This window comes from Natrix helvetica, assembly GCF_964273705.1.
Source record: "Natrix helvetica genome assembly, chromosome: 5".
Classification (NCBI taxonomy): domain Eukaryota; kingdom Metazoa; phylum Chordata; class Lepidosauria; order Squamata; family Natricidae; genus Natrix; species Natrix helvetica.
Window position 1 is genome coordinate 58,966,478 of NC_138551.1, and position 27,135 is coordinate 58,993,612.

A 27,135-nucleotide genomic window follows, 5' to 3' on the forward strand; every position below is an offset into this window, starting at 1 on the left:
GGGCAACATTCCCTTAACACATGCCTCCCGTGGCAACAGAAATGTTTTGTTCAGTTGTGGTTCTAAGGTCGAGCACTACCTGTATAAAGTGCCACAGAGGCATGACTAGAGGGGAAAAAGTGGTAGCTATAGAAAAAAACACAGACAGACACGCCGCCGCAACAAGGTTGATGGTCGATCGCTTCCCTTCCGTTGGAAATTTTGCCGCAATGAGTCCCGGCGTTTAACAAAGCACGTCTGGAAATGGCTTCCACTCTCGGCTTTGTTCGCTTGGTTGTTTGTTTGTTTGGTTTTGCACATGAAGTTCAGGAACTCGCATCGCCTCCTGCGGAAAAGAGAACAAACCTCGGCCCGCTGCGCGCGCTCGCCTCCTTCCCCGGAGGATCCGCGCTTCTCTTCCCTCCCCCCCCTCCCGCGCGCACTTCCCTCCCAGCGGGTCAAGCTCCAAGTGATGCAAGGGAGACGGGCGCTGTGCCTTTAAACGGGGGGGGGGGGGCTCCTCGGCTGCCGCACATGCTCAGCTCCTCTTTGTGTAGTAGTTTCTTTCTAGAGCTCCCCTGCAAAGGCGGCGGAGAGGCTGGAGCGTTGCAATTCCAAAGACGGAAGAGAGAGCGAGAGAGACTTTCCTTTCGATTTTGAGGCCGCCCGAAACCGGGGCACGAACTTTCCCGGGGGGCGGGAGGGAAGAGCGCTCCCTTCACTTTCTAGGCTGGGGCTCAGAAATGGAAAGGGACCTTTAGTGGCTCTCCATCCTTTCCGGGGCAGTTGCTCCAGCAACGAGGCTCCCGTAGCGGAGTCTCTTCCAGTCTTCTCCCCGGCTGAGGCGGGGCCTGCCTGGCAGTCCAAAAGAAAGGGACGGGTCTAATCAAACCGGCGGAGCGGGGGTGGAGGAGGAAGAGGAGGGATTCGGCCCCAGCCAGCCAGCCTCCGAAAGCAGCTTACAATTAGCCTTTTAAAAATGGCTGCTTTCAAAGTGTCAGCTGGGACAGACGGAGGCTTTTAACTCTCGCCCTTCCTTCCCTCCCACGCACCCCCGCTTGCAAGGCGCTTCCCTCCCGGCCTCCGGCTCGCTGCTCGGGGATGCTGGGAGGACGTTGAAGAAAGGCGCCCTCCTTGCCTTGAAGGAGCCAGAGCATCCCCCCCCCCCACCCTCCGCTATCCTCCTTGCTCTCCCGTTGCTGCTACTGCTGCAAGAGTCGGGACTACAGGAGGCGGAGGAGGAGAGGGGCTTTCTTTTTTAATTTTATTTTGCGGGCTTTGGGAGAGCCGGACACGGGGAGCGGGGCCATGTGGTGAGAAAAAGCGGCCAGGGCAGGAGAGAAGCCTCTGCTCATGGAAAGTGGGGGGCAATGAGCCCCAAGGACGACGAGGAAGAGGAGGCGGGAAGCGGGTCGCCTGCGTTGTACCCGAAGAGCCCGGCGGAGGTTGCTGTGTGAGAAGCGAGGAAGGGAGGAAGCTTCTCGGTTTTCCTGTTGTAACTACCTTCGGGAGTCTGCAGCCCCTTCCTCGCCTGCGCCCCGTTTCTTCAGCCTCTTTAAAAGCGCCTCCTTTTGAGTGATGTGCGCGGGGCGGCTTTCCTCCTGCTTAAGCCTGCCCGAGGAACTGGATTAATTCAGCCTTCCTTACTCTCCTGTCGCGGTTCGTCAGGCAGGCCGGTTGCGGATGTGCTTTGTGGGCAAAGATGCTGGATCTGTTGGGGAAAGTCCTGCGCAGAATAGAAGGCCCTCCTGTAATCCTGGGAACCTGGAGACCTTTTTCTTCCTCCTCCTGCTGCTTTGCTACCTTCATGGATATAAATAACTGGCTGCTCTTTTACGGGATCCTCTACCTGGTGCTGTATGCCCAAGTTTCCCAGTCGAAGACTTGTGAAAGAACCTCGTGCTTTTCTGGTCGATGTGTCAATTCCAGCTGCCTCTGTGATCAAGGCTGGGTGGGGGATCAGTGCCAGCATTGCCAAGGCAGGTTCAAGTAAGTAGTTTCTGTGCTATCTTTCCTTCCTAGCGCTAATTGCTAACGAAACAGAAAATATCCGCCTGGACTGTCCAGATTACACTGCAGATTTTAAGAATATAATAGAGTATTGGTGGTTGTTCCTGTAATCTTATAAGGTCATATATTATTCTAAGTTAACCAAAGAAGTTAATGAGGGTATTTGTTTAGAACAAATTTGTTTTAAATATTGAATAACATTCAACAAAATTGAATTTAGGCAATTTAGGTTTATTGCTGACTGGAAAATACTTATGGACTTTTTGCAAAGAACCAGAAAACAAATCAACATGTAATATATTGGTTTTGATGAAGTATATAGGGTAGGCTATGGAAACAGTCATGACTTTAACTGTCTTGTCCATTTGTAGTAAATGATTTCTTCTTGGCTAGAAGTGATAGCCAGTTCAAAATATTTAGAGACATCAAGTTGAACATTAGCCTAGGAATGAAGTTACCAAATAAAGCTTGACAATTTAAATGTAAATTGTCTCCAGTCCTTATGGTCTGGGATTTAATATTATGCAAGTTAGTTTGTTGCTCCATGCTTTCTTGTTTAGTTGATTTGTAAAAGGAGGTATACTTGATTTGTAAAAGGAGGTATACTTATTATTGGACACTGAACAGAGGCCTAAAACTTAATAGAATGTGACACCCATCTGATAAATAGAAGCCACCTCTAACAAATAGTGAAAACCTATTTTTCTGATTTTTTTCCCTTGAGGAAAACCAGAATTTTAGATGACAGCTTTAATGTATATATAATTAAGACAAATGTATGTTTTTAAGATAAATCTTCAGTAGCACTTGGAACATCCAACTGTTGATTCTAATGTGATTCCTGAAAAGATTACCTTATTATGAATGTTAGGTCTATATTTTTTACTTCTGGTACTTAGAGAATTTCCTGCCATAATATGTGTACAACTTAGAAGATAATGAAAATATCCTTGAACATATTAAATGCAGTTATTGCAGCTCTTGATGGTATTTTCTTGATTATTTCCTATATTTGCCACATACAATATTGAAACTGTCAGTGTGAATATTAAATCAAGTTTATTTGTAGATAACAGTCAAGATTTTCTCCTATCAAAATATTAGGATAATCTGACCATGTTCAATGTTTAATTCTCCACTTGCAAAATAGCAAACATGTTTCAAATAAGAAATTTTAGAGCATTGGCAAAAGAAAAAAATAATTGATCCTTGCATATGTATTAAAAAGAGAGCATATCAACCACTTGCACAGATTAACCACTTGCAATAGATTTGGAAACATTTTACAACAACAAAAGGAAAGAAAATCTATGGTTTATTCAACAAAATCAAATATTTTGTTATAGAGTTCTTCTCTTATCAATCCTAAATTTCTCGTTAACTTCATAGCACCTTAAAGTGACTTAATAAAGTATGTTTGATTTTTTTTCTTCCTGTGATAATATTGAAGTTACCTGTTACTCATGTTTAACAAAATATTGATTGGTAAATGGATACAGAGAGGATTTAGTCTATAGTTAAGATGTCATATATAATATTTATTTGCCACTTAAAAATGAATTTCTATCTGAGAATAAATACAATTTCAAGTGCAACTTGAAATCATGGCAGCACCTTGAGATTGCCTACTTTGAATTTAGTTACTTACTTATTTCAGTTAAAACTGTGACTCATGATGTCAAACCTAAGTCATTTTTTCCTGTCTAATTACACCCTTGATAAAAGTAGCAGGCTACTCTCTGAGGATACTTTTTTTGGAGGGGGTCTAACCATATCATGGCATTTGGAATTTTATATGAATGTTTCTATTTATAAAAATATCATTTTAATGTACATTTATTATTGTGACCGGTGCTTCTTAGTATGTTGCTGTCTGAAAGCAATCTAGTTTGAAGGACGTATATATAAAATGTGAACTTGACTGAATATCGAGGTTAATATATACTGTACTAAAATGACTCCATGCTGAACAGTTGATTTAACTTGAATGCACGATTTCTCTAAGAATGATAAATAACTTAGCTTAACCATAGTATGGAAGCATAGAAATTACAGACAGATTTTGTGGAAGTTATGAGTTAGTATTATGAATAGACCAGCTTGTGAAAATTACTTCTTCTACTGTTACAGAGATTACCTCTATCACTTGTACAACCTAACAAGGTTATCAGACTTCAGAGAACCTTCTTGGAGATGCAATACAGGATGCTGCGATTTAGAACATTTAAACTACACTATATATATAGAATAAGAAAAATGATCTAATTGGGAAAATGTTTTGTTGTAAATGCATTGAACATAATGTCAGACCAACACATTAGTATTTTAAAGTGGATTTTAAAATGTCTTATTTTTTATTTTTGAAAATATAAGTATTGTCAACCTTTCGTTTTGATAGATAGTACGTACAGTTTAATAGAATTTCAAGTCATTTAATTTAAGCCTTGGATTTATTCTCTGATTTGTCAATGGTTTCAATATGAGAATCTCATATTTTCCATTCTCAGATATATAAAGTGGTATGTAATTAAGTTAGATCATTGTGAAGCGATCTAAGTGATCACGTGAAGTGATTGACATTAGCAAACACTACTGGTATTGATACTCAATATTGATCATCAGTCTGGGCGATTGGGTGTATTAATTCTCATGTCAGGTTTTTTTTAGTTGAAAAAGAATAGCTTAGCAGACTTATCAGCAGTGATTGATCAATCTTGATAAGCATGTGTCAAAGATAATTGACTGATACCATGCAAATGTGTCATTTTCTCTACAGGGAATTTGTTAATAAATAAAATTATTCTTTGAAAGGTGCTCTGAGAGGGATGAATGTTAAATGATAAAAAAATAAGCAATTCGGCTTCAAAGTACTAAGAGTTTCCTATATTTTTGAACAAATATTATTTATTACCATGCTACATTTTTAACCTTTGCCTTTTACCTTGAAATGTCAAATGTTACTATGTTAAAACTTAATGAAACTTTGGCTTGGAGTGAGGAAAAGGGAAAAGCTAAATTATGAAATAGACTTATGAGACTAATGTTAAAAATAAATATAAATCTTCAGGTTCTGGTAAATATCATGAAGGTTTGTGACTCTTTCCAATCAATTTTGACTTAGAAAACACATCCCTTTTCTCTGTCATTTATCTCCCCTGTAAGGTGACTCTTCAACGTCCAATGGATATAGAAATCTAATCAATCAATCAATTAATCAGAATAGAGCTGGAAGGGACTTCTAGTCCAACTCCCTGCTTAAACAAGAGACCCTATACCATTTCAGACAGGTGGATGTCCATTCTTCTCTTAAAAACCTTCAGTCATGGAGCACCCACAACTTCTGGAGGCAAGCTGTTCCACTGGTTAATTGTTCTTATTGTTCTCCTTAATTCCAGGTTGCTTTTCTCTTTGATTAGTTTCCATCCATTGCATCTTGTCTGGCCTTTGGGTGCTTTAGAAAATAAGTGGAGAGCCATCTTCTTTCTGGCAGCATATCAAATACTAGAATACTGTTATTATGTCCTCCCTAGTCCTTCTTTTCTCTAGATTAGCTATATCCAAATCCTGCAACAATTCTTCACATGTTTTAGTCTCCAGGCCTTTAATAATCTTAGTTGTTTTTCTTTGCTTTTCCCCCCAAAGATTTAACATATTTTTTGTAATGTGGTAAGCAAAACTGAATATGGTCTTCCAGGTGTGGTCTGGAATACTGCATCCAGTTTTGGTAACCAACAGTCAGACTCAGACCTAACACTAATAGTCAGACTCAAGTTAGGTAGTTCCTGCTTCCCCTATTGCTATGTTTCCCATCCTGCTGCACCCTGCAATGTGCCTTGGGTACTCAAGGGAGTATCAACTCATCAATTGTTTACTTATTTCAAATTTGCTTCTTAAACTGCCCAAGGGTCCATGTGGCTCTCAACTACTTTGCCAGGATAAAATATTCAAAGTATTAGTAAAGATGCAATTTTTGGGGGGGAAATCACTTAATATGCCTTAGCTGTGTTTAGGGTCATTGTCATGTTGGAAAGTGAACCTTCCGCCCAGTCTGAGGTCTTTAGCGGAGCAGGTTTTAATTGAGGATATCCCTGTACTTTGCTCCATTCACTTTTACCTCAACCCTGACCAGTCTCCCACTTCCTGCTGCTGAAAAACACCCCACAGTATGATGCTGCCACCACCATGCTTCATTGGGCAGGTGATGAGCGGTGTCTGGTTTCTTCCAGACATAACATTTAGAATTGAGGCCAAAGAGTTCAATTATTGGTGGCATCAGACCAGAGAATCTTATTCCTCACAATCTGAGAATCCTTCAGGTGCTTTTTTGCAAACTCCAATCAGGCTTTCATGTATTTTGTACCTAGAATAGGCTTCTGTCTAGCTACTCTGATAAAGCTCAGATCGGAGGAGTGCGGTGAAGGTTGTCCTTCTGGAACTCTGTCCCATCTCCACACAGGATCTCTGGAGCTCAATCAGAGTGACAGTCAGGTTCTTGGTCAGCTCTCTTATTAAGGACCTTCTTCTCCAATTGCTCGGTTTGGCCAGGTTGGAGTCCTGGTTGTGCCAAACTTCTTCCATTTGAGAATTAGGGGAGACCATTGTGCTCTTAGAAAATTTCACTGCAGCAGAAACCTTATTGTAATCCTGTCTCTGACCTCTGCAGTCATTTCCTTTCACCTCATGGTTTTTGCACGGTATGCCTTGTTAGCTGTGAGGTCTTCTATAGAGAGGACTGTACATTTCCAAATCACATACAATCAATTTAATTTACCACAAGTCAACTCCAGTCATGGGGAACTGGGTATGTCTAGTTTAATAGAAAGAAGGACTAGGGGAGACATGATAGCAGTGTTCCAATATCTCAGGGGTTGCCACAAAGAAGAGGGAGTCAAACTATTTTCCAAGGCACCTGAGGGTAGAACAAGAAGCAATGGGTGGAAACTAATCAAGGAAAGAAGCAACTTAGAACTGAGGAGAAATTTCCTGACAGTTAGAACAATTAATCAGTGGAACAGCTTGCCTCCAGAAGTTGTGAATGCCCCAACACTGGAAGTCTTTAAGAAGATGTTGGATAGCCATTTGCCTGAAACGGTATAGGGTTTCCTGCCTAGGCAGGGGGTTGGACTAGAAGGCCTCCAAGGTCCCTTCCAACTCTACTATTGTATTGTATTGTATTGTATGGAGTAGAAACATGTCACAACGATCAAGAAAAATGGGAGGCACCAGAGCTAAATTTCAAGTGTTGTTGCAGAGGGTCTGAATATTAATGCTAATGTGATATTTTAGCATTTTTTAATAAATTTACATGCATTTCTAAACTGTTCACTTTGTCATTATGGGGTATTGAGTGTTGATCAATGATAAAATGAATTTCAACTGTAGAATCAGGCTGCAGCATAGCAAAATTGACAAAAGTGAAGGGGATCTGAATACTTTCTAAATGCACTGTAAAGTCTAATACCAGGATATGACCTTAACGAACCCTTCATCCTAAATCAAGTTGGGTGATTCTATTCAGAAGCTTTACCATAGAATATCATAATATCTGTATTATAAAAAGCTGCAAAATGCAAAAGAGTTTCCAAAGAAATCATCAAATTTCCAAAACCATTGCACATGTTTTCTTTCTTGGACACATGATCTGATAGTTTTAACAGGTTTTGTTAGGTTATAAGATATAAAAATGTTTACTCATTTGGCCACAGAATTAACCATTAAAACATGACTTCTCATTACTTCACTGTTTAATTTGCTTCTGTTAAAAAAATAAGATCTTTTGCTAAAGGTAACATACAACTGAAGATGGGTATATAGTAAAAAAAAAACAACTTAATTGAAACTCACTCTGACAGTAATCTGTTCATCTAACCAGCATTCAGATAGGGCAGAAACTGTTATTTATTTTATTTATTAAATGTATATGCCACCCACCTCCCTGATAAGGTGAGCCTGGGTGGTTTATACAGATCATAAAAAGATAATAGAGAAGCAATGAAATTATTATGCAAATTAAAAATTTAAAGGTGTGCAAAAAAATCAGAACTAAGAGACAGATGGCACAGCGATGAGGTCTTCCTACCTGTCAATCATTTCCAGTGGTAAGCACTTCCCTTAGAGACCCAGGTCAATCAGAAAAAAAACAAATTTTGATTGGAAGGCCAAAAGGGTGAGACAAGTTCTCAACTCTGGTGACAGGGTGTTCCGCAAGATCAATGTCACAGAAAAGTTTCTTCTCCTTGACCCTAGTCACTAGAATTCCTTAGCAAATGGGCTCCCTAGAAGGCACAAGTGGGTAGACTAGTCTCATTGGGATGAGGTGGCTCCTCAGATACTCTGGAAACATGCCATATATGGCTTTAAAAGAACCAACCTTTGAATTGGACCTGGAAGCAAAGTGATAACCAAAGCAGCTTGTACAACAGTGGTGTCTATATGCTACCCTAGGGCCCCAGAACTCTGCACGTAGCATTCTGTAACAGTTTCCAAATACTCTTCAAGGACAGCCCAATGTAGAGCATATTGTAGATATCCAACTGAGAGATGATTATGGCAAGAATGACTATGTGCAGGCCTCGTGAGTCAGGTAAGGGCATATATGTGAATCATAACACAAAGTTGTACAAAGACTTTCCTAGCCATGACTGTGACCTGCTCTTTGAGCAGAAGTTGCAAGTCCAAGAGAATCCCCAGGTTGTACACTGGGTCTGTCTGGGATAGTGGAACCCATCCAAAACTAAAGATGCTAAGCAACTGACTTCTGAGGTTCCTTGTAAAATAAGACCTACTTAAGAACCTGTGCAGCTGCCTGCCCACCCATTCTGTCTGGTTACTCGCAGTGCCAAGGCACTAAAGCGGGGTGGTGGTGGAGCTGCTGCAAGGACCCCCATCCATTCCCCAACACCTGACATGCAGCAGGAGCCCATGTGGCTTCCAGCTCATTTCTGCTTGCTCATGGCCACAATGGAGCAGGAAGCCAAGTGGCATGTTGGTGCCACGGCTGCAGAGTGATGCTGGTGTCGGAACATGGGTGACCTGGCTGCGAGGGTCCTAAGATAAGCCAGTGTGGGGCGCATGGGACAGCTCCACCCCATCCCCCTGCCTCACAGCGGCAGCACTGATGTGCCACATGGCCTCCTGCCCAGCTGCGAACAAGCAGAAGTGGACCTCCTGTACATGGGGGAAAAAAATAAGATGCCTCCCAAAATAAAACACCGCCTTATTTTTGGAGAAACATCAGTACATGTCAGCTATGTCAAGTAATCACAATTTATGAGTTTGCAATTCTGTTTTTAGTGTCCCTCAAGTTGATGGGCACAATTATATTTTATAGTTAAAAAATAAGTTTGGCAAAAAACCCTTTATTTTTTCTGAACTTTCCATAGTAACTGTCTAGATATTTTTAAATTGGACAAAAATCACTTCCTTATCCAGAGTCTGCATGTGATGTGTGTTTATATCATATTCCTTTTTTTTTTGTTAAGGTGCAAAGTCCCAAAAATGTCCCTGTAGAAATTCAGCCCTAATATTATTCAACACCTTTTCTAGAAGTACAATGCAAAGCTTTGGCAGTTTTATTTTTTATTGCTTCCCTAATGATTCCTAGCAAGGGATTTACTTTGTTCATAGCAGTTGCACAGTGGGTTACATTGTCAAGCGGCGAATACATGCTCAACTGGAGAGTATCCCAGTGGCTGATGGAGTCAATTTTCTTTCATCGAGTTTCTCTTTTCATAGCATTCATACTGGGACCATGTTCCATTGAACTATATATTCCCATCCAGAGATCCTGTTTTGTTGGCTCTTTCATGTGAACTTTTTACAAGTATGCACATCATTTTAATTGGGAACTAACTGAATTTTTCATTTTAATGTACTTGTCTCAGAGAGATTCTTTTGGACATCTTTAATATCCAATTTTTAAAAATTGGATATTGAATCAGCAAAGCAATGTAGTAGTACTGGCAAAAATTTAGCTACTCGTGATTTATTATAATTAGGTTAAGAGCGAGTAGTGTTAAAATGAAGTCCACTCCTGCCCCATCCCCGAAAATGATGCAGGAATTTACTCTTTATATACTGTAACTTATTTGCCAAAGTTCAAGTTCATTCTTATTCTCTGATTGTGTCCAATTTGATCTGTAAATTTGATCTCTGTTAATAAATGGATTGAGGGATTCATTTTGATATTTTAAATCAAAACTTAATCAATAGAAGTGCATCTGATTTAATAATTGGCTTTGACTTTCTAATTCAATTAAAAAGATTTGATCAAATCAGATTTACACAGCCTTGCTCCTGGAATTATTTTTTAAATGATAAAATTTATTCCAAGATCTGTGCTCTTATTTTCTAAGACTTCATTTTTCTCAGAAAACCTTGCATAAGTTCCTTTTTGATTTTTTGATTATGTATCATCAAATCATTTTTGACTTTTAGTAACCACATAGATCAATCTTTATGATGATTTATTCTTAATTTGTTTTTTTTACTTTCTCAACACTCATAGTCCACCCACCCGCCTTGCTGCTGATCGTCCTCTTCTCTTTCCTTCCACCTTTCCAAGCATTAGTGCCTGTTCCAGAGAGCTTTTTTTTTCCATTACATTTTACCCTTCCTTTACATTGCTTTTTATCTATGCTGTACTATTTGCTAGTGTAAATTGTAATTACTATTGCTGTAATTTTGAGTAATTTATCCTTGTTGCAATTTGCCAAAAGGAAAAAAAAGAGTTACAAAAATAACACTGCAGCCCTTGAAGGGAATAAAAAACACTGGAGTTTAATAATATAAGTGTCATCTGGATTCTCTCGGCATAAACAAAGGATAGAAATTACAGATGAAAGAACCATTTGGAGACAACTTTTATATCACAAGTTTAACTACCCTGTGCTTTAAATTTTATAAAATGAAATTATGAAAAATGCATTGAACTTAATTTATATTTTAAAGCGACTACAGAATTTCAGATATTAGAGTACTTTTTGTTTAGTTTATATATATAACAATCTTCTGAAGCTACATAACAGAGAGATGATTGTTGGTCCTATTTACTGTATGAAGTTTCTGGTCACATTGTTATAAATAATACAATGCTTAAGTGAGCTTAAAATTAATTATTTAAGCAATGCTTCATTTCTAGTCGCATGTAATTATCTAGTCACATGTAATTTCTAGTCACATGTAATTATCCGTGACAGTTTGCATCTATACTACATTTGTATACTACTGCATGATACAGTAATCTTACATGCAAGGCTTTGAAAGTTGGTTTCTTTGGCTAGAGTTTGCCTTGTAAAAAATCCTTTCCCTTAAAGCAAAGTTCGCAAACTCTTCAGCTCATTGACCCTTTATGAAATTTCCAATTGTTCATTAAACCCCAAATATTTATTATATGAAAATAATTTAATAAATTCTACTTTAATTAATAGTACTGTGAATAATAATAATTGTCTTTTGGATAGTCCTTGGGATCAATACTAAACACTTTGGAGAACCCTTAAAGTAATAGCTGCAGAAAAACAGAAAGAGATAAAACACAAAGTTAAGTTACATACATGCAAATATATACAAAAATAACACATAAAAAGTATTTAAAATGAAAAAATGCAACAGGAGAAAGAAATGTATAATAATTTTATAGCATTCAGCAATTACAATTCTACATATACTTATCCAATCTAAATAACATTGAAGTACATAAATGAACATTAACTGCATGGATGTGAGTTGAAAAATGCATGTTCTCAGGCAGAATTATTGGGCTACAGTATATTTGCCTGATTGGTAACTTCTCTTCAGAGGAAAGTGTGGTAAACAGATAATTTTACATTGCCACATCCTTCCCAAAGGCAGCGAAAATAACTATAGTATCTGAAGAGCTTAATAATATTGATAAATTCTTAAGACTATCCTTATGCAAATAATATTTGATAAATTGTCCAGTAATTTTTTTATCTTGGAATACAATATTCATTTAACTGCCATTTAAAATTAAAAATAGAATAGATCAGATTTATTCAATCTTATGGTTTTATTCTACAATAAAAAGATAGAAAATGACAAAGGCACAAAAATATTAAAATCTTTATCTCTTGTGAATGACTTGTTAAAATTTTGACCTATTTCTGAGGAAGCATAGAGTGACCTACTTTTTTCTCTCACTTTAAGCCTCAGTTATTGTATGTGTCTGGTATGCTTAGCTTGAATTGAGATTTTTTTGGGTTATAGGAAACAACCAGTAGCAATTTAATTGTTCTGAAATCAATTATCTATAGAATATAGCTGTATAACTTAGGTTAATAGAAAATGTTAGGGTGTTACTGCATGATCAGTTCAGTTTAAACCATCAACTTAATACATTCTGTTTAATTTTACTCACATGTTTAATATGTCTGTGATGGTTTAGAATTCATATTTGTAAATAGAAGTAGTTTAAATATTACAGGAAAATTATCCTATGCTTTTCATATAATTTCTGTCCACTTCTTTCAGTTTCTTTAGTCCTCAAGAACTGTGAACATGTCCATATTACCTCTATGATGAATATAATTGTAATCATAAAAACAATTAAAATGCATAATGTAATCTTTGAAGTTCTGTAATTCCATTAAATCAGAAGAATAAAGATGCTCTTTCACTTAGAATGAAATATATACTTTAAGTTAAAGTGGAACACCTACATTAATTGTATGGTGTTTATGATTCTGAGGGTTGTATGAATGTATTTTCATAGAGAATATCCAGAAAAGAAATAGACAAATGAACTTATATGAATAGAAATGCGCAATTTGACATGTTTTACAGTCCATCTCAGGCATTTAGAATAGACACGCATCCTTTCTTTTTGTATGTCTTTTTAAATGTCTACCATATGGAGGATTTAAAATACATATGGAGGGTTTAGAATGGGAGCCATAACATGATTTGCTTAGCCTATGGACCAAAAGCTTTAAAATTTGGCTTGTTAGATAACTATAGTTACCTATAGTTATCTATATAGTTGACACAATATCCCAGCATTATGTAAATTTACCTGTTTTAAATCTTTAAATATTTCTTAAAATAGCTATCCGAACATTTATAACTCAAAACATTTTCTTTCAGAAGAAGGAGGTGACGTCATGATGTTATGGATGTGCGATCTTGGAGCTCCGAGATCGCAGCCGATACTTTTACCGCTGGGTGGTCCATCTGGACCTAAACCGTCCCAAATAGATGGTGACAGGGAAGAGTACGTCTTGCTGATCTCAGGGACATCGCAAAGTCCCTGATTGATCCAAGATAATCTCTTCTAGCCGGCGATAGAAGCGCAGCCCCAAGCTGCTGAAGTCGGGACAGCTCCGCAACCGGAGGAAAGCGGAAAGAGAAAGTGTGTCCATCTGGTGAGGAAATTTTATTTTTACAAAAGAGACATCCCAAAAATGATGAAAACCAAATTAAATTGGTAAAGAAAAGAAAATAAGTGGCGAATTTAAGCTATTTTGGACAGTGTATTATTCTTTTTAAAATTGTCTTCTATGGATGGAAGTTTTGCAAACACTTTCTACTTTTTAAAGTGAAAGTATTGGCTTTTCTTCTACTTTTTTTTTAACCTATGTATTAAATCTTTTTTAATTTTCACACTACTGGCTTGGATGGGATTTTTTTTCTTTTTATTTTGTTCCAATTTAAGAGCCTTGTTTCTTTTAAGCTTGGAATATAAAGAAGATATAAAAGGAATATAAAGAAAACAGTAACATCAGAGGGAAAAGAAGTTACACTGCCACTTGGAGGTTGGAGGCTGAGTTCTGGAAATATTTTTCTCTCTCTTTTCTTTGATCATTTTGACCTTGCACTTCAAAGGTTTTAGCTTGCAAAGAGATAAGATGGGTTGTTTATTCAGGTGACCTTTGGATGTCTCTGGTAGCGAGAGAGAAGTGAAAAACAAAGCTTTGTTTTCCAACTAGAGTGGCAGTGTTTATAAATTGGACAATGGCACAATACCAAGAAGAAACCATAACATTACAACAGATTATGTTTGAAATTCAAAAATTATTAGAAACATCAGAGGGAATTGAGAAGAAATTGGAAAATATAGATAGTAATATAGCAAAATTTGATGAAATTGAAGATAGCCAGCTAATGGAAAAAGTGGAGGTTAGAGTTTCAAAAACCCAAGGGAAAAATGAACAAAGAGGGAGGATAACTGTGGATATTGACAGTGATCTGAGCGTGGTTGGAAATGGAAAGAATGGAACATGGAAAGGGAAGAGAGATGGAAAGGAACTCTACCCTAGATTTCAAGGTATAGAAGGAGAAAAAAGAGAAGAATTGATAGATTTAAGGAGAGGAACTTTGACAAAAGCACTACTGATAACCAACGATAAGATGATTAAAGAAGCTGATGGAGGGTTTTGAGAATTTCTAAGACATGCAACAAACAACAAGGTGCGAAGAGAAGTTCACACAAAGTTGATTTAGGAAATAACCAGAAGATTAATCCCACATAAGGCAAAAGAAATAAGACTGTACTACTACTGGAAAGAGACAGGTTGAGATATGAAAACTATTAACAAAATACTAGCTAAATAGTTAAAATTAGAGCATTATGTTAAAAATGAAGTGATGATGGATATAGCTAGATAGATAATTGATAATGATATAATGTGTACATATGTATTGGTTTGACGAGAAAATTTGGTATACATTTTTAAATGATGACCATGAAAGGAAGTTTAGAAATTTTGTTATGCTTATAATATTGAAATTGGATTGATCATGGATATAGTTAGATAAATAATTGATAATGATATAATGCAGGGGTGGCGAACAAGTTTGACAAAAAGAGCCAAAATTTTAAACTGTGAGAGTCAGAGAGCCACACCACGCAGTGACCTGCCAAAACAGACCCGGAAGCAATGTTCCCTCTAATTTTTTTTCGATGTGAGCCGAATTTTTTTCACAGATGTCACCTAAGACAACAACGAAATCAGTATTATTTGAAACTCAAAGTTATGTTTCTTCAAGGTACCCGCTTAATTCAAAGTGTTATATAATATCAGTATCACTTAACAACGCTCCTGCTTAGCAACCAAAATGTTGGCTCAGAAACTCTGGCATTTGAAGCACGCAACTCTTAAAGCTGTCAAGTTACAAGACCCTTGCACCCCTAACCCTTTAGGGAAAAAAAACCCCAGGGGTCTTCAAACCTGACAGCTTTAACACTTGTGGACTTCAACTCCCAGAATTCCTCCTCCAGTCATGTTGCAGCGACGTCATCTGCGTGGATCTGCTCCATCTTTGCTTTCTTCATTGTGGGCAGGGCTTCTGCTGAAGATGCCGACGAGTACGAGTTGCCACCAGAATAACTGCTGCTACCTCCTCCTCCTCCTCCAACAGAATCACCAGATTTGCTCCTGAGCTCAGCGCTGGGTTACCTCTGCCCCCTCCCCCTCCTCCGTGCTTTTGAGGAGCCATGAGGCTTTTTTCCCCCTGCTCCCCCCCGCCTTCCTACTGGCTCCTGCAGCCTCATGGCTCCTCAAAAGCATGGTGGAGGAGGAGGAGGGGGCAGGGGTAACCCAGCGCTGACTGAGCTCAGCTGCTCCGAGCAGAGGCGAGGCGCCGCTGCCACGCGCGGAGATGCCGGCTGGAGCTTTGGCGGCTTCATCTCAGCCGCAGCGCCGGGCGGCAAATCCGGCAGTGCTGCCTGTTAGAGGAGGATGAGGAGGAGGTGGCAGCAGTTCTTCCGGTGGCGGTGGGGCTTTGGGGCTTCACAACTAGCCTCAGTCGCCCCGTGCTCCTCAAAGCAAATCTGGGGAAGTCCTTTGCAGGCGGCCTGTTCTAGCTGCCTGCAAAGGACCTCCCCAGCTTCCGAAAGTGAGCTCGCGATCCGAGCCACAGTATACTAAATAATGATAAGAGGCAAAGAGCCTCATTTATTTTGGCCGGGAGCCGCATGCGGCTCGTGAGCCGCGTGTTCGCCACCCCTGATATAATGTATACATACATATTGGTTCGACAAGAGGAAATTTGGCATAAATTTTAAATGGTGACCATGAAAGGAAGTTTTGAAACTTAGTTATGTATGAAAGCCTACAATATTGAAATTGGATATAAATTGTAAACAGTGATTAAGAAAGGAGGTTTAGAAACTTTGTTATCAAACATATTTTTTTAGAACGTTTCAGAAAGATAGAATGTTGTTGGATCATATTGAAAATAGACAATGGAATGCCATTATGTGGTTTTTCTTTAAAATTTGAAATATTTGTTATAAAGGGATGTTAAAACAACTAAAGTCATATGAAGGATGAGGTATGATGCTAGTAATATATATAAATATATTTGATGTAAAATATATAATTTGATATGGATTTTAGGTGATGAATGTGAAAGGGATGCACAAACGTTCTTTGTAACCAATTGACACACTTTTTATAATTTGTAATGGAATATGTTTTTATGGTGTTTGTTGTGCCTTGTTTGTTTGTGCTTATTCAAAAATAAAAAAAATATAAAAAATTTTCTTTCATTAACTGCCTGGTACAAATTGCATAATAATATATAAATATTAAAACATTGCCAGTTGGCCAAACTCCTACAAACCCTAAGATCTATACTGTTTCTAAGGCTAAGATGTGGCAAATTGTAGTCAGTTCTTTAAAAATTACATTCTAATTATGTATAATTTAATTTTTAATTTAATTTATTGAATTTGTAATGGTCACCCACTTTATTAGCCTTTAGCTACTTAACAAAATTTAGAAACAATAAAAATAATTAAATGAACGTAAGCACACATAAACAGGCAACCCAGATTAAAATAACTAAAATAAAAATGTACAAATACAACAGGGCTCAACAAATACAACAATAAACAAATTAGCTCCAGGGAGGTAAAACAAAGCAAGTTTTAAAGAAACTTCAGTAAATTCAGTGTCACTTGTATCTCTCAGCTGTTTCAGAGAGGATGGACAACATCCCTCTGGAATGAGCTCCCCCCGGAGCTTCGCATAATCCCTGACCTCCGGTCCTTCCGACGTGCCCTAAAAAGTTGGCTTTTCCAGCAAGCCGGCCTGGCTTGTTAATTTTAATTTTAACTTATTTTAAATGTATTGTTTTTTTTTAAAATTCGGTTTGGTTTTTTTTGGATATGGATTTAATCTTTTTAAACTTTTGGGATGTGTGTTTTTTAATGTTGTACGCCGCCCTGAGTCCTTTTGGAGAAGGGCGGCATATAAATCCAAATAAACCAAACCAAACCAAACCAAACCAAACCTTGGTCGCACAACATGTTTAACAGACAGATACTACAATGCAAATATGCCAGGGAGGGAGGGAGGGAGGGAGGGAGGGAGGGAGGGAGGGAGAGAGAGAGAGAGAGAGAGAGAGAGAGAGAGAGAGAGAGAGAGAGAGAGAGAGAGAGAGACCATTGGAGATGGGTGGATCCTCAAATAGCTAGGCCATATGGTCTATTTAAAGGTGATGACAAGCACCTTGAGTTTTACTTAGAGGCCAACTGGCAACAAGTGCAGCTTGTGTAGTAGCCATGATGACACATTGCCCCATTGCTGCACTTGCAGTGCATTTTGTACCAGCTGCAGCTTCCTTCACTGAGTCCTTCAAGACCAGTATCACACCATCCCTCAAAAAGGATGACACTGTTCCTCAGACCTATCTCTGATTCACCTCGTGGCTGTCTTAACAACCAAGGAAAGATCAAGAGATAATAGAAAAGAGACTGTATTGACAGATTGGAGGTTCCTCTCCTTGGCCTTGGGCGTCACAGAATCAAACTCAGTTTAGATAACCTCACAAAACCTATCCCAGGCTTCTCACTTGGACCTGCCCAGTCAGAGTTTAACTTTGAGTGAATTAGAAGTAGTTGCAGAAGGCAAACTAAAGTATTGTTAGCCATCAGTTGTTAGGCTAATGATACACACACACACACCACACACAAGTATTGATGTCTTGTACATTAGATACAATATTTGAGGATATTACATTTGTAGTTACTAAGCTATGAGTGGTTTTGTCATATATAAATTTGTGGTTTTGTCATATATAAATTTGGAACACATTTTTTCACAAGGACAACTTTTTCACGTACCCTGTTCTATCTTGGGTAACATAGTTTAAAACACAAAGCTTATGACAGGAAAACTATTCACAGATATGATGTAAATAAAACCAGTGTCTTTTGGATTGCTTTAACTAGTTCCATTTTACGAAGGTTAAATATTAAGAACGCATTGGATAAGATACATTGCCAAATTATAACGAAAGGTGAACTATTTTCTTGATTGATCAGAGTTTCTCCCCACAGACTTTATACACAGCTCTGTATTGCTTTAAATTGGAACTGGTGCACTTTCTGTTTTGCTGGAAGAAAAAAAATTGTTGAGAGTGAACTGGAAAGAAAATAGATTTTGTTGAAGAAAGACTCCCATGCTGATTTCTTCTCATGTTGTGCTACCTTTGTCTTTTTCTATAAAAATCTGTAGGATTTTTCACTGTTTCAGACAAAGAAGACTTTATATTTGTTGGAGTGGACTGATACCTACACTATATTTAGAAATAGATGTCTGATGTCTGATGTGCAACAAGATTAGAAACTACAAAGGACTATATTTTAGTTAGTGTTGGTTTAATTGTGTTCCACGTAAAAATAAAACAAAACTCCCTTTCCTTGCATTGAGGAATAGCATGCTGTGATAATTCACTAACTGCAAGAAAAAAAAATCCTTTGACATGTGAATGGATTAAATAATACGACTTTTTGGTTGTATCTGAGATCCACTCTTTTCTGCCTCAAGCTGCAATCTATTGACAGGAAAAGGAAATGCTTATCTAAAAAGAAAATGCAATAACTAGTCATAGTAGGGAAGATAGAAAGGCATTTAAACCAGTGTACAAACTGAGATTTAGCATATGTAATTGTAATAAAGGGACTCTCTTCATGAAAAGCTTTACTTGCTTTAACAACGCTGACACGTATTTGGCTAATAGCCTTCAATGATTAATGTGTGTTACTTTCTATGGAAGAATAACAAGAATAGAATAATAATCCTGCAGCATTTTTAACAAACTGCTAAATTCACTTGTTACCAAGAGAATGAATAAACATATGCATACCATTTTTACTAAAAGTTTTTACATATATAAAAGTAAATATAAAGAAAGGACATAGATACTGTGAAAGAAAAAAAGAAAAAAATAGGATAAAAACAAGGCAAAAGAAAAAGAAAGAAAAGAAAAAGGAATCATAAAAAATTCAACTTCCAATCTTTTAAATAGTCGTAATTAATCTTATTATGCATCCTGCCTCTGTAATATTACAAAAATTCCTACAATCCCTTTTTAAATGCTTTTTCAGTCACCAAGTCAATAAATCGTTACTTAACTTTTTCCCATATTCCATAAAAATCCATAAAAGGTTTTAAGTGTTTCATAAAAGTACTTGTTTTAGCTCTGACCAAAGGTCAGTTTTGCCATTTCTGTCATTTTCACAGTTCATTCTTCCATTGTGGAAATTTTAGCATTCCTCCATTGCTGTGCATGTAATATTACTGCAGTCACCATATATAAAATTTCTTCCATGAGACTTTTGTAATCCATATGTCCCAATTTAAAAAAAATGTAGATTTTTTTTCTTAATGTTAATCTTTGAAATTTTTGTATCCTTGTATGAATTTTTATGTCAATATTAATCTTTTTCACATTAATCTTTTTCACAAGTCTATCACCATGCATGGTAAAAATGTCTTTTCTTGCTTTTCACATTTTCAACATTTAAGTACCGTTATGCTTGTTTGATAATTGCACTTGAGTCATTTTATAAAAATTCTCACTTAAATTTAATGGATGAATTTCATCCCATTGTCAGCTCCGGCTACTATTCGGGGGGGGGGGGGGACGGGACGACAACTGGCCCTGCTGCCAAGACTCGTGCTTACCAATGGAGATTTCCATCCTCCACAAACAATTCAGCTGAGACCTCTACAAGCTCTTCATGTTTGACTGCTGGGAGGTTTCCACTGAGAACATTCCAGAACTGATAACTGACTGCGAACAATCCATGATTGATTGATTTCACTCTGGGTCACAAGATGATATGTGTGTGCACATGGGGTAGGGGGTGGGGTTTAGTCTAATTACCAAGTAATTATAAAAGGTGGTGGGGAGCACCGGGTGTCAGCTCTGATAATTTATTCATTGCCTTAGTGCTTGGTTGGTCAGTTCGTGCTGGAGGAAGAAGTTAAACTGCATTTTCAAACTGTCTCAGTGTTTGGCTGTTTTCATTAACCCTTTGGAACCTGACACCCATTTAACCACAATGTCTTCCATTTATCCATCTGTATAACATAACCAAATGGCTTATTTGTTCATGTAATCGTTAATTTGTTTCTCTTCAATTTAGAATCTCAACAAAAGTTTACACATTTTTGCAATAACATGATTCAATTTCTGTCTTAAGTTGTTCAATTCCAGTTACCTTTTTTGATCAGAGTTAAATTTTTTCTTTATTGTTCTCTTGATCTTAAGGTCTCCATTTTGGGGGCTTCAGGCTTTTTTGGGGGAAAAGAACCAGCAGAGTTTAGTTCTCAATTTATTCTGAAACTCTTACAGTGGCATTGATCAAATCAATACAGAATTGTTCAGCTACTGCCCATTCCTGGGGTCTGTATCCATTATTCAATATATGTGCTCTGTTTTTCTACAAAATCTGAGTTTTAAGTGTTAACAATACTTAACACATTATATTATAGTTATACAACTACTTTGCCCTGTGTACAGTTTTTAAAAATGCTTATCCTAAGAACTAAATAGGTTGCCTCTCCACAGTAGGGACAGAATCAAACAGGGTTTGTGGGAATCAGCAAGATATCTAAATGATCTGATCTTCCCAAAACAAAGAATAACTTTCTTCAGAACCAGATTTAACACTCTTCCTTTAGAACTCCTCCAGGGCAGGTATAAGAGAACTCCAATAGCAGAACAGGTATGTATGTATATGTGGTAAAGGAGAAGTTGAAGATATCTCACATGTTTTATTGTACTGTGAGCTATACAGAGTTCATAAGTCTGCATATATTCTCCCCTTACTAGAGAGATTGCCAGGGGACAATTTTTATTTAGAAATAAATAAATTTTATTTATTTCTCCTCCAGGACTCAAACCCGTCTACCATGCATGCAGTTGCAAAACTCTGTTTTGCTGCAATGTCCACAAGAAAAAAAATAGTTACAGAATTATAGCTGTCATCTTGTACCAATTATTTGTACCAATACACTATATTGCCAAAAGTATTCGCTCACCCATCCAAATAATCAGAATCAGGTGCTCCAATCACTTCCATGGCTACAGGTGTATAAAATCAAATACCTAGGCATGCAGACAGTTTTTACAAACATTTGTGAAAGAATGGGTCTCTCTCAGGAGCTCAGTGAATTCCAGCATGGAACTGTGATAGGATGCCACCTGTGCAACAAATCCAGTCATGAAATTTCCTTGCTCCTAAATATTCCAGTCAACTGTCAGCTGTATGGAAGTGTTTGGGAATGACAGCAACTCAGCCACGAAGTGGTAGGCCACGTAAACTCGTCCAACATCAGTGTGTGACTTCCCAAATGCGCTTCTGGAAGAATGGTCAAAAATTCCCATAAACACACACCTAAACCTTGTGGACAGCCTTCCCAGAAGAGTTGAAGCTGTTATAGCTGCAAAGAGTGGACTAACATCATATTGAACCCTATGGATTAGGAATGGGAGTCACTTACAGTAAGTTCAAATGCGAGTAAAGGCAGGTGAGCGAATACTTTTGGCAATATAGTGTATCTCTAACAATTTCTAAATCATTATATTTATTCCCATACTTATCAGCTTTTCACCCACGTAAACCAGGGAGTGACCCAAACAGTTTGAGAGCATGTATGTTATTATCCACTTTTAATGTCAGTACTTTTTTAATATATTGTAAAAAGTAGTGTCTATTGCTGGTCTTTGACCGTAATAAAGATATATTATTATTATAATAGCTTTAAAATAAAACAGTTTTATTGTCCCCATTACAGAATTTTCTGCTTGCTATGAGTAATGTGGGTGAAATGTAAAAGGCTAGTATCTTAATAATTTGATAGTTTAAACAATCATGTGGAAAGCCATAGTCCGCTTCTTTCTTAAAAGTAACACTTGTGTGTCCTTTTAATATCACATAGTATTATGGAAAAGGACAGTACATTGCAATGTGTTTTGGAACAATTTTTCAGTAGTTCTAACTTACTACAGATGAAAATAGATGGAATTAATTTGCCTTGTCCTCAGTTCAAAATGTTTATTAATTCACACATTTGATAAAGTGTAAAACTCTGCTAGACATAAAAATTGCTATAAGAATTAAATACTATAAATGAGAAAGTCTATGTGTATAAATGAATTCCTAATATCCATCTAAATCTTGCCTCTGAATGGTACACAGATGTAAAAGTATTGCTTGTGACAATCCTGCTAATAGCTAAGCTCAGTCTTAATAGTCTAATTTTAATGTGGTTCTCCATTCCTACCATTGAGACTCTGAAGATATTGCTGCAGTATTGACCTTGTTAGAAACTTCCTCTGCTACATTATTTCCCCCTTTTAACAACAGAGCTTTTTTTTGCCTGAATATGCAATGAACATATTCATACTGTAGTTATTAACGTTAATTAGTTAATACCAAAAATGAGAAGCAAAATGAAAGGGATTGTTTATAACTTGCTTTTTATAGCTAGCTTGTTATTTCTGCAGAATATATAACTAATACTTTTGATGACAGACTAAAGCAGTGATGGCGAACCTATGGCACGCGTGCCACAGGTGGCACACGGAGCCATTTGTCGGCACGCGAGGCGCTGCCCTGTCAGCTAGCCAGCGCGTATGCGCGCGCTGGCCAGCTGAGTTCACCTTTTTAAAAGCCATTTTTCACCCTCCAGAGGCTTTATAGGACAGTCCCTGAAGCCTTCGGAATGCTTAAAACAACCCTCCGAGCAAACCGGAAGTCACTGCGGACGGTCCCTGAAGCCTCCAGGGGGCGGGGGGGCTCTTTTCGCCCTCCCCAGGCTCCTATAAAGCCTCTGGGGCCTGGGGAGGGTGAAAAAAGCATGTAAAAATGGGGGGCACGTTGTGCATGCATGCGCACTGGGGGTGTCGCGCCCTGCATTATGGGTGCGGCACGCCCGCACACGACCCCCCTGCACTTCCCCCACTTGTGGCACGCGAGCCAAAAAAGGTTCGCCATCGCTGGACTAAAGCAATAAATAATATATTGGTTTAGGTTTTATACATTTTGATTTAGCTATTGCTTTTGCTACTTTGAAAAGGTAATCTTGCCTAAAGGAGAACTGCAGCAACTATCTCTGTAATCATAGGAGCATGAAAAGCTATCATTATATGGTTGACCAGTTGTTTGCAATTTTTCAGTTATGAGGATGAATGTTGGAAATTTTTGAGATCTGTGAAGTATGTTTACTGGCTTCAGGTGAAATCAAAGTAAAATATGAGATTTTTTATTTTTATTTTAGAGATACAATACATCTTTAGTCATGTCCAAGGACCACATAAAAGTAAAATTCCTCATTCATTATTTAGATCCTGACCATTCATTAGTGAAGTATGCTTCAGTGGGCTAAAATGCACATTATTGGTGTGCTCAGTTTTGGCAGTTCTAGCCATTGATTAGAAGATGCACAGTATCTACAAATCCGTAGAAGAAAAGTAAGAAAGAGAAGACATCAACTAGCAACAAGATGGCCTTGGTTACAGTGGCAATGGATTGAAAAACCTGAACAACCAAGTTAGCGGCAGATTGTTCTGAAGAAATCCTACCTATGTGATTGTTAAAAGTTGATGGCATAATCAATCAATCTCCTATGTGTCTCAACATACCCTAAATTGTGTAGATGCAGTTTCTGGAGGTGGGTTAAGTGTAAAAATGCCACTTCCAGAGCAAAGTATGTAAAGTTGTTTTCTGCAGTTGGATAATGAAAGACAGGTAGTGATCTATGGACATTTATCCTGAAAACACCATCATGCAATGAAGCTGTCTGTGCTTGGTCAATGACAAATCAAACAGCTATACATGTTTTCATTTTTTTAAAAAAACCTCATTTTTTGAATCACCTTTAGTGATTCAGTTCCAAAGGAACCATTCTTTCTTATTCTTCTCCCCCATTTTTTTTGCCCTACTTTGCTAGAGAAGTGAGATAGAAGAAGAGTGGTGGTCCTGCCTTTCACTATGAGTAGTACCAAAGCAGAGTGAGAGGCATGCTTGCCTCTACCAAGAAGAATGAGAATAGCACTGCTACTTCAACTGGATCCATGCTGCATGTGGAGAAGCAGTTCACTTTTGTGGGGTGTATGTATGTGTGATAAGCAACTGCATCATTGGGATGCTGCTTTGCCTGCAATATTGCACTGTGGCTGTGGTGTAAACGAAGCAGTTCTACAAATGGCAGCATTGCACTAAAGTGGATGTTCCATGTAGTTTATAAGTCAAAAACCCAATCCCACCCCCACCCCCTGGCTCTTATCTATGAATAGCAGGAGATGTGTGAGAGGTTACACAAATCATACAGCTTTCAACAGAAAACCTCACCTTTCTGTGAATTGAGTCTTTTGGGTGGTAAGAGAACTGATGTCCCAAAGATCGACATTTCATCCTCTTCTATCTCTTTCCCCTGCCGTTCATACATTAGCAAGAGAAGTGGACAGAATGGCTTCTTGCCAGTCAGGGCTTTTCTGTTCAAAGGCAAATGAATTGCTTCAGGTGGCCTATAGAAGCAGGCAATCCTCATCTGAGACTATTCTGCAAAACTTGGCTGAAGATGGATATTAAAAGATGGCTTTGCTGGCAGAAGTGAAAAAATATTGTTTATTCAGCAAAAAGATTCAGGTAGAGCCTGCCTTCTAGGCAGCTGGAGACAAATTGAGGATGTTCATGTCCACAACATGAAGTTAATGGGCGATTTAAGAATTATCTACTCATTTGAAGTGCCTGGATGAATAGGAGAGAGTCTTTTTTCTTTTTCTTTTCTTTTTGACAGCTTATAAAATTCAGTTTGCATACAGTGTGGAAGTGTGAAAAAAATGTGCTGCTCTGAAGAATCTGTTGGAAAAAATCTATTTCAGTTCAGTTGTTTCTTTATTTGAAAAAATACTGATAATCCTTTAGTTCAGGACATTAGGATTTATGTTACTCTAATGAATTTGATTTGCAATAGATTGCTTGAAGTATTGCTTGCACAGCATGTAATGTGTTTAAAAATATTGTCTTAAGCTCATTGGCTGCTACCTTAAGCAGCTTTTACAAATTTATAGTTAATAGACCTCTCAATGATTTATAACCATGTCTGAAAATTGCACTGAAGAAGATCATACAACATGAAGGAGCTCATAATACCATCTTCTGAGTTTTGAGGATGAGTCATAATTATAAAATATAAAGCATCCATGGAATTAAAGTTAACTCTTTCTGAACTGCCTTGTAATTTTCTTAAAAACAGCAGAGAAGGTATTTGCCGTAGTTTTCTTATGAGATATTTTACAAATTTCCAAATATTTATAGGGATTTTCTGGTAGTATTAACAAGGTGTGACTTTCTTAACTTTTTTTTCTTCATAAAGGCTACTGTGACTGTTACTACTTAGTTAGATTACAAATATAGTTTTTTTTTACTTTTTATTTGCAGAATAAATAATCATGTACCTAACTTGATTAGTTTATTTAAAATCACAAGGCACTAATAGGTGTTTACCACACTATTATATATACACCATTATTTATATGTGTGAATCAGCTTCCAGCATTTTTCTGCATTAATTATTATGCTGCATTAATCTATAATTTACTGTTGATTGTGGTCAGTTTACACTGATAAAACCATCATATTATTGGCATTTTTTGTTTATAGAATGCTGCAGAGATTTCAAAGTTTCATATTGATGTCATAAAATGAAAAGTCCTGTGTCAGTTTTCTCGGCCTTGAAATAAAACTCCATCATTAACAAGATATACTATTTCTCAATACGAGTAAAACATTGACCATGATTTTACAGGTTATTCGGAGTAAGAATCACATATGCTACTATACAAACCATTTTGTGATAATGCTGATTTCTAAAATGTTCCCTCAGTTTTAACAAGTGAACAGTTCAAGAAACTATAACATAGTAGTGATTCTGATTATTTATTGCTGTAACCTATAAATTCAAAAGACTCATGTACAATCATGATTATATAGATTATTTTAAAAAAAAATTTTTTAGCAAGAGTTGTTTTGGCAACACATGGCAAAATGTTGTTTTCAGCTTTCCGCTTTGAACCCCCCCCCCTTCCCACCTTCATACAGTATATGTGATACAGTAATTACGAAGCTCACTCGGTATCACATAGGAGAGATTCAAGTTATCTAACCTGAATGCTTCTCAATACACATATCTACACTATTTCAAAGGATATGGGGAAAAATAGAAAATTACACTAAGTAGTAGTTCAAAAATTTATTGTAATTCTTATTGCACCTCTCCTGAAACTAGCTGTTATTGAGATAATGCACGGGTGTCAAACTTGCTGTGTCACGTTGCCAACATTGGTGTTTCATGACATTTTTATCCTGGGGATCTGGGGTGGGCTTAGCCTGTGCCTGATGGATCCATCTTGCGGCTGCCAGTTTGACACCACTGAGATAATGCCAACACTATGGATTTGTCACATTTGGCTAAACAAAACATGGGACTAACAGTAATTTTGGAATCTAGGAACTTAGTATAGCAATCAGCCTTATAATATCAATAGTACTTACATACCGCTTCACAGTGCTTTACAGCCCTCTCTAAGTGCTTTAAAGTGTCAGCACATTGCTTCCAACAATTTGGCTCATTGTTTTACCAACTTTGGGAAGATGAAAGGATAGTTTGGGTATGAAATCTTAGCCAAAACAGAAAATGAAGAGAGGAAGAAGGTAGGACACATTGCTTGTTTGTGTGGACCGGTTTCTGGCATGCTGTGGTTAGATGCCAGTCTACGGACCCTGAGTTGGGGACTCCCGCTTAACAGCACTCTCTAAGTGGCTAGCATATTTCTCCCAACAAGAGTCAGCATATTTCTCCCAACAATCTGGGTCGTCATTTTACC

The 27,135-nt window shown here is 37.7% G+C and overlaps 1 protein-coding gene across 1 annotated transcript in view; it reads left to right on the forward strand.

Moving 5' to 3' along the window:
- The first annotated feature begins 568 nt into the window (after positions 1-568).
- ATRNL1 (attractin like 1) overlaps positions 569-27,135 on the forward strand; it is a 536,103-nt gene continuing 509,536 nt past the window's right edge. The window contains exon 1 of the mRNA XM_081954366.1: positions 569-1,968. Coding sequence (XP_081810492.1) covers positions 1,682-1,968 — 287 coding nt within the window. The 5' untranslated portion in view covers positions 569-1,681. The remainder of the gene's footprint in view (positions 1,969-27,135) is intronic.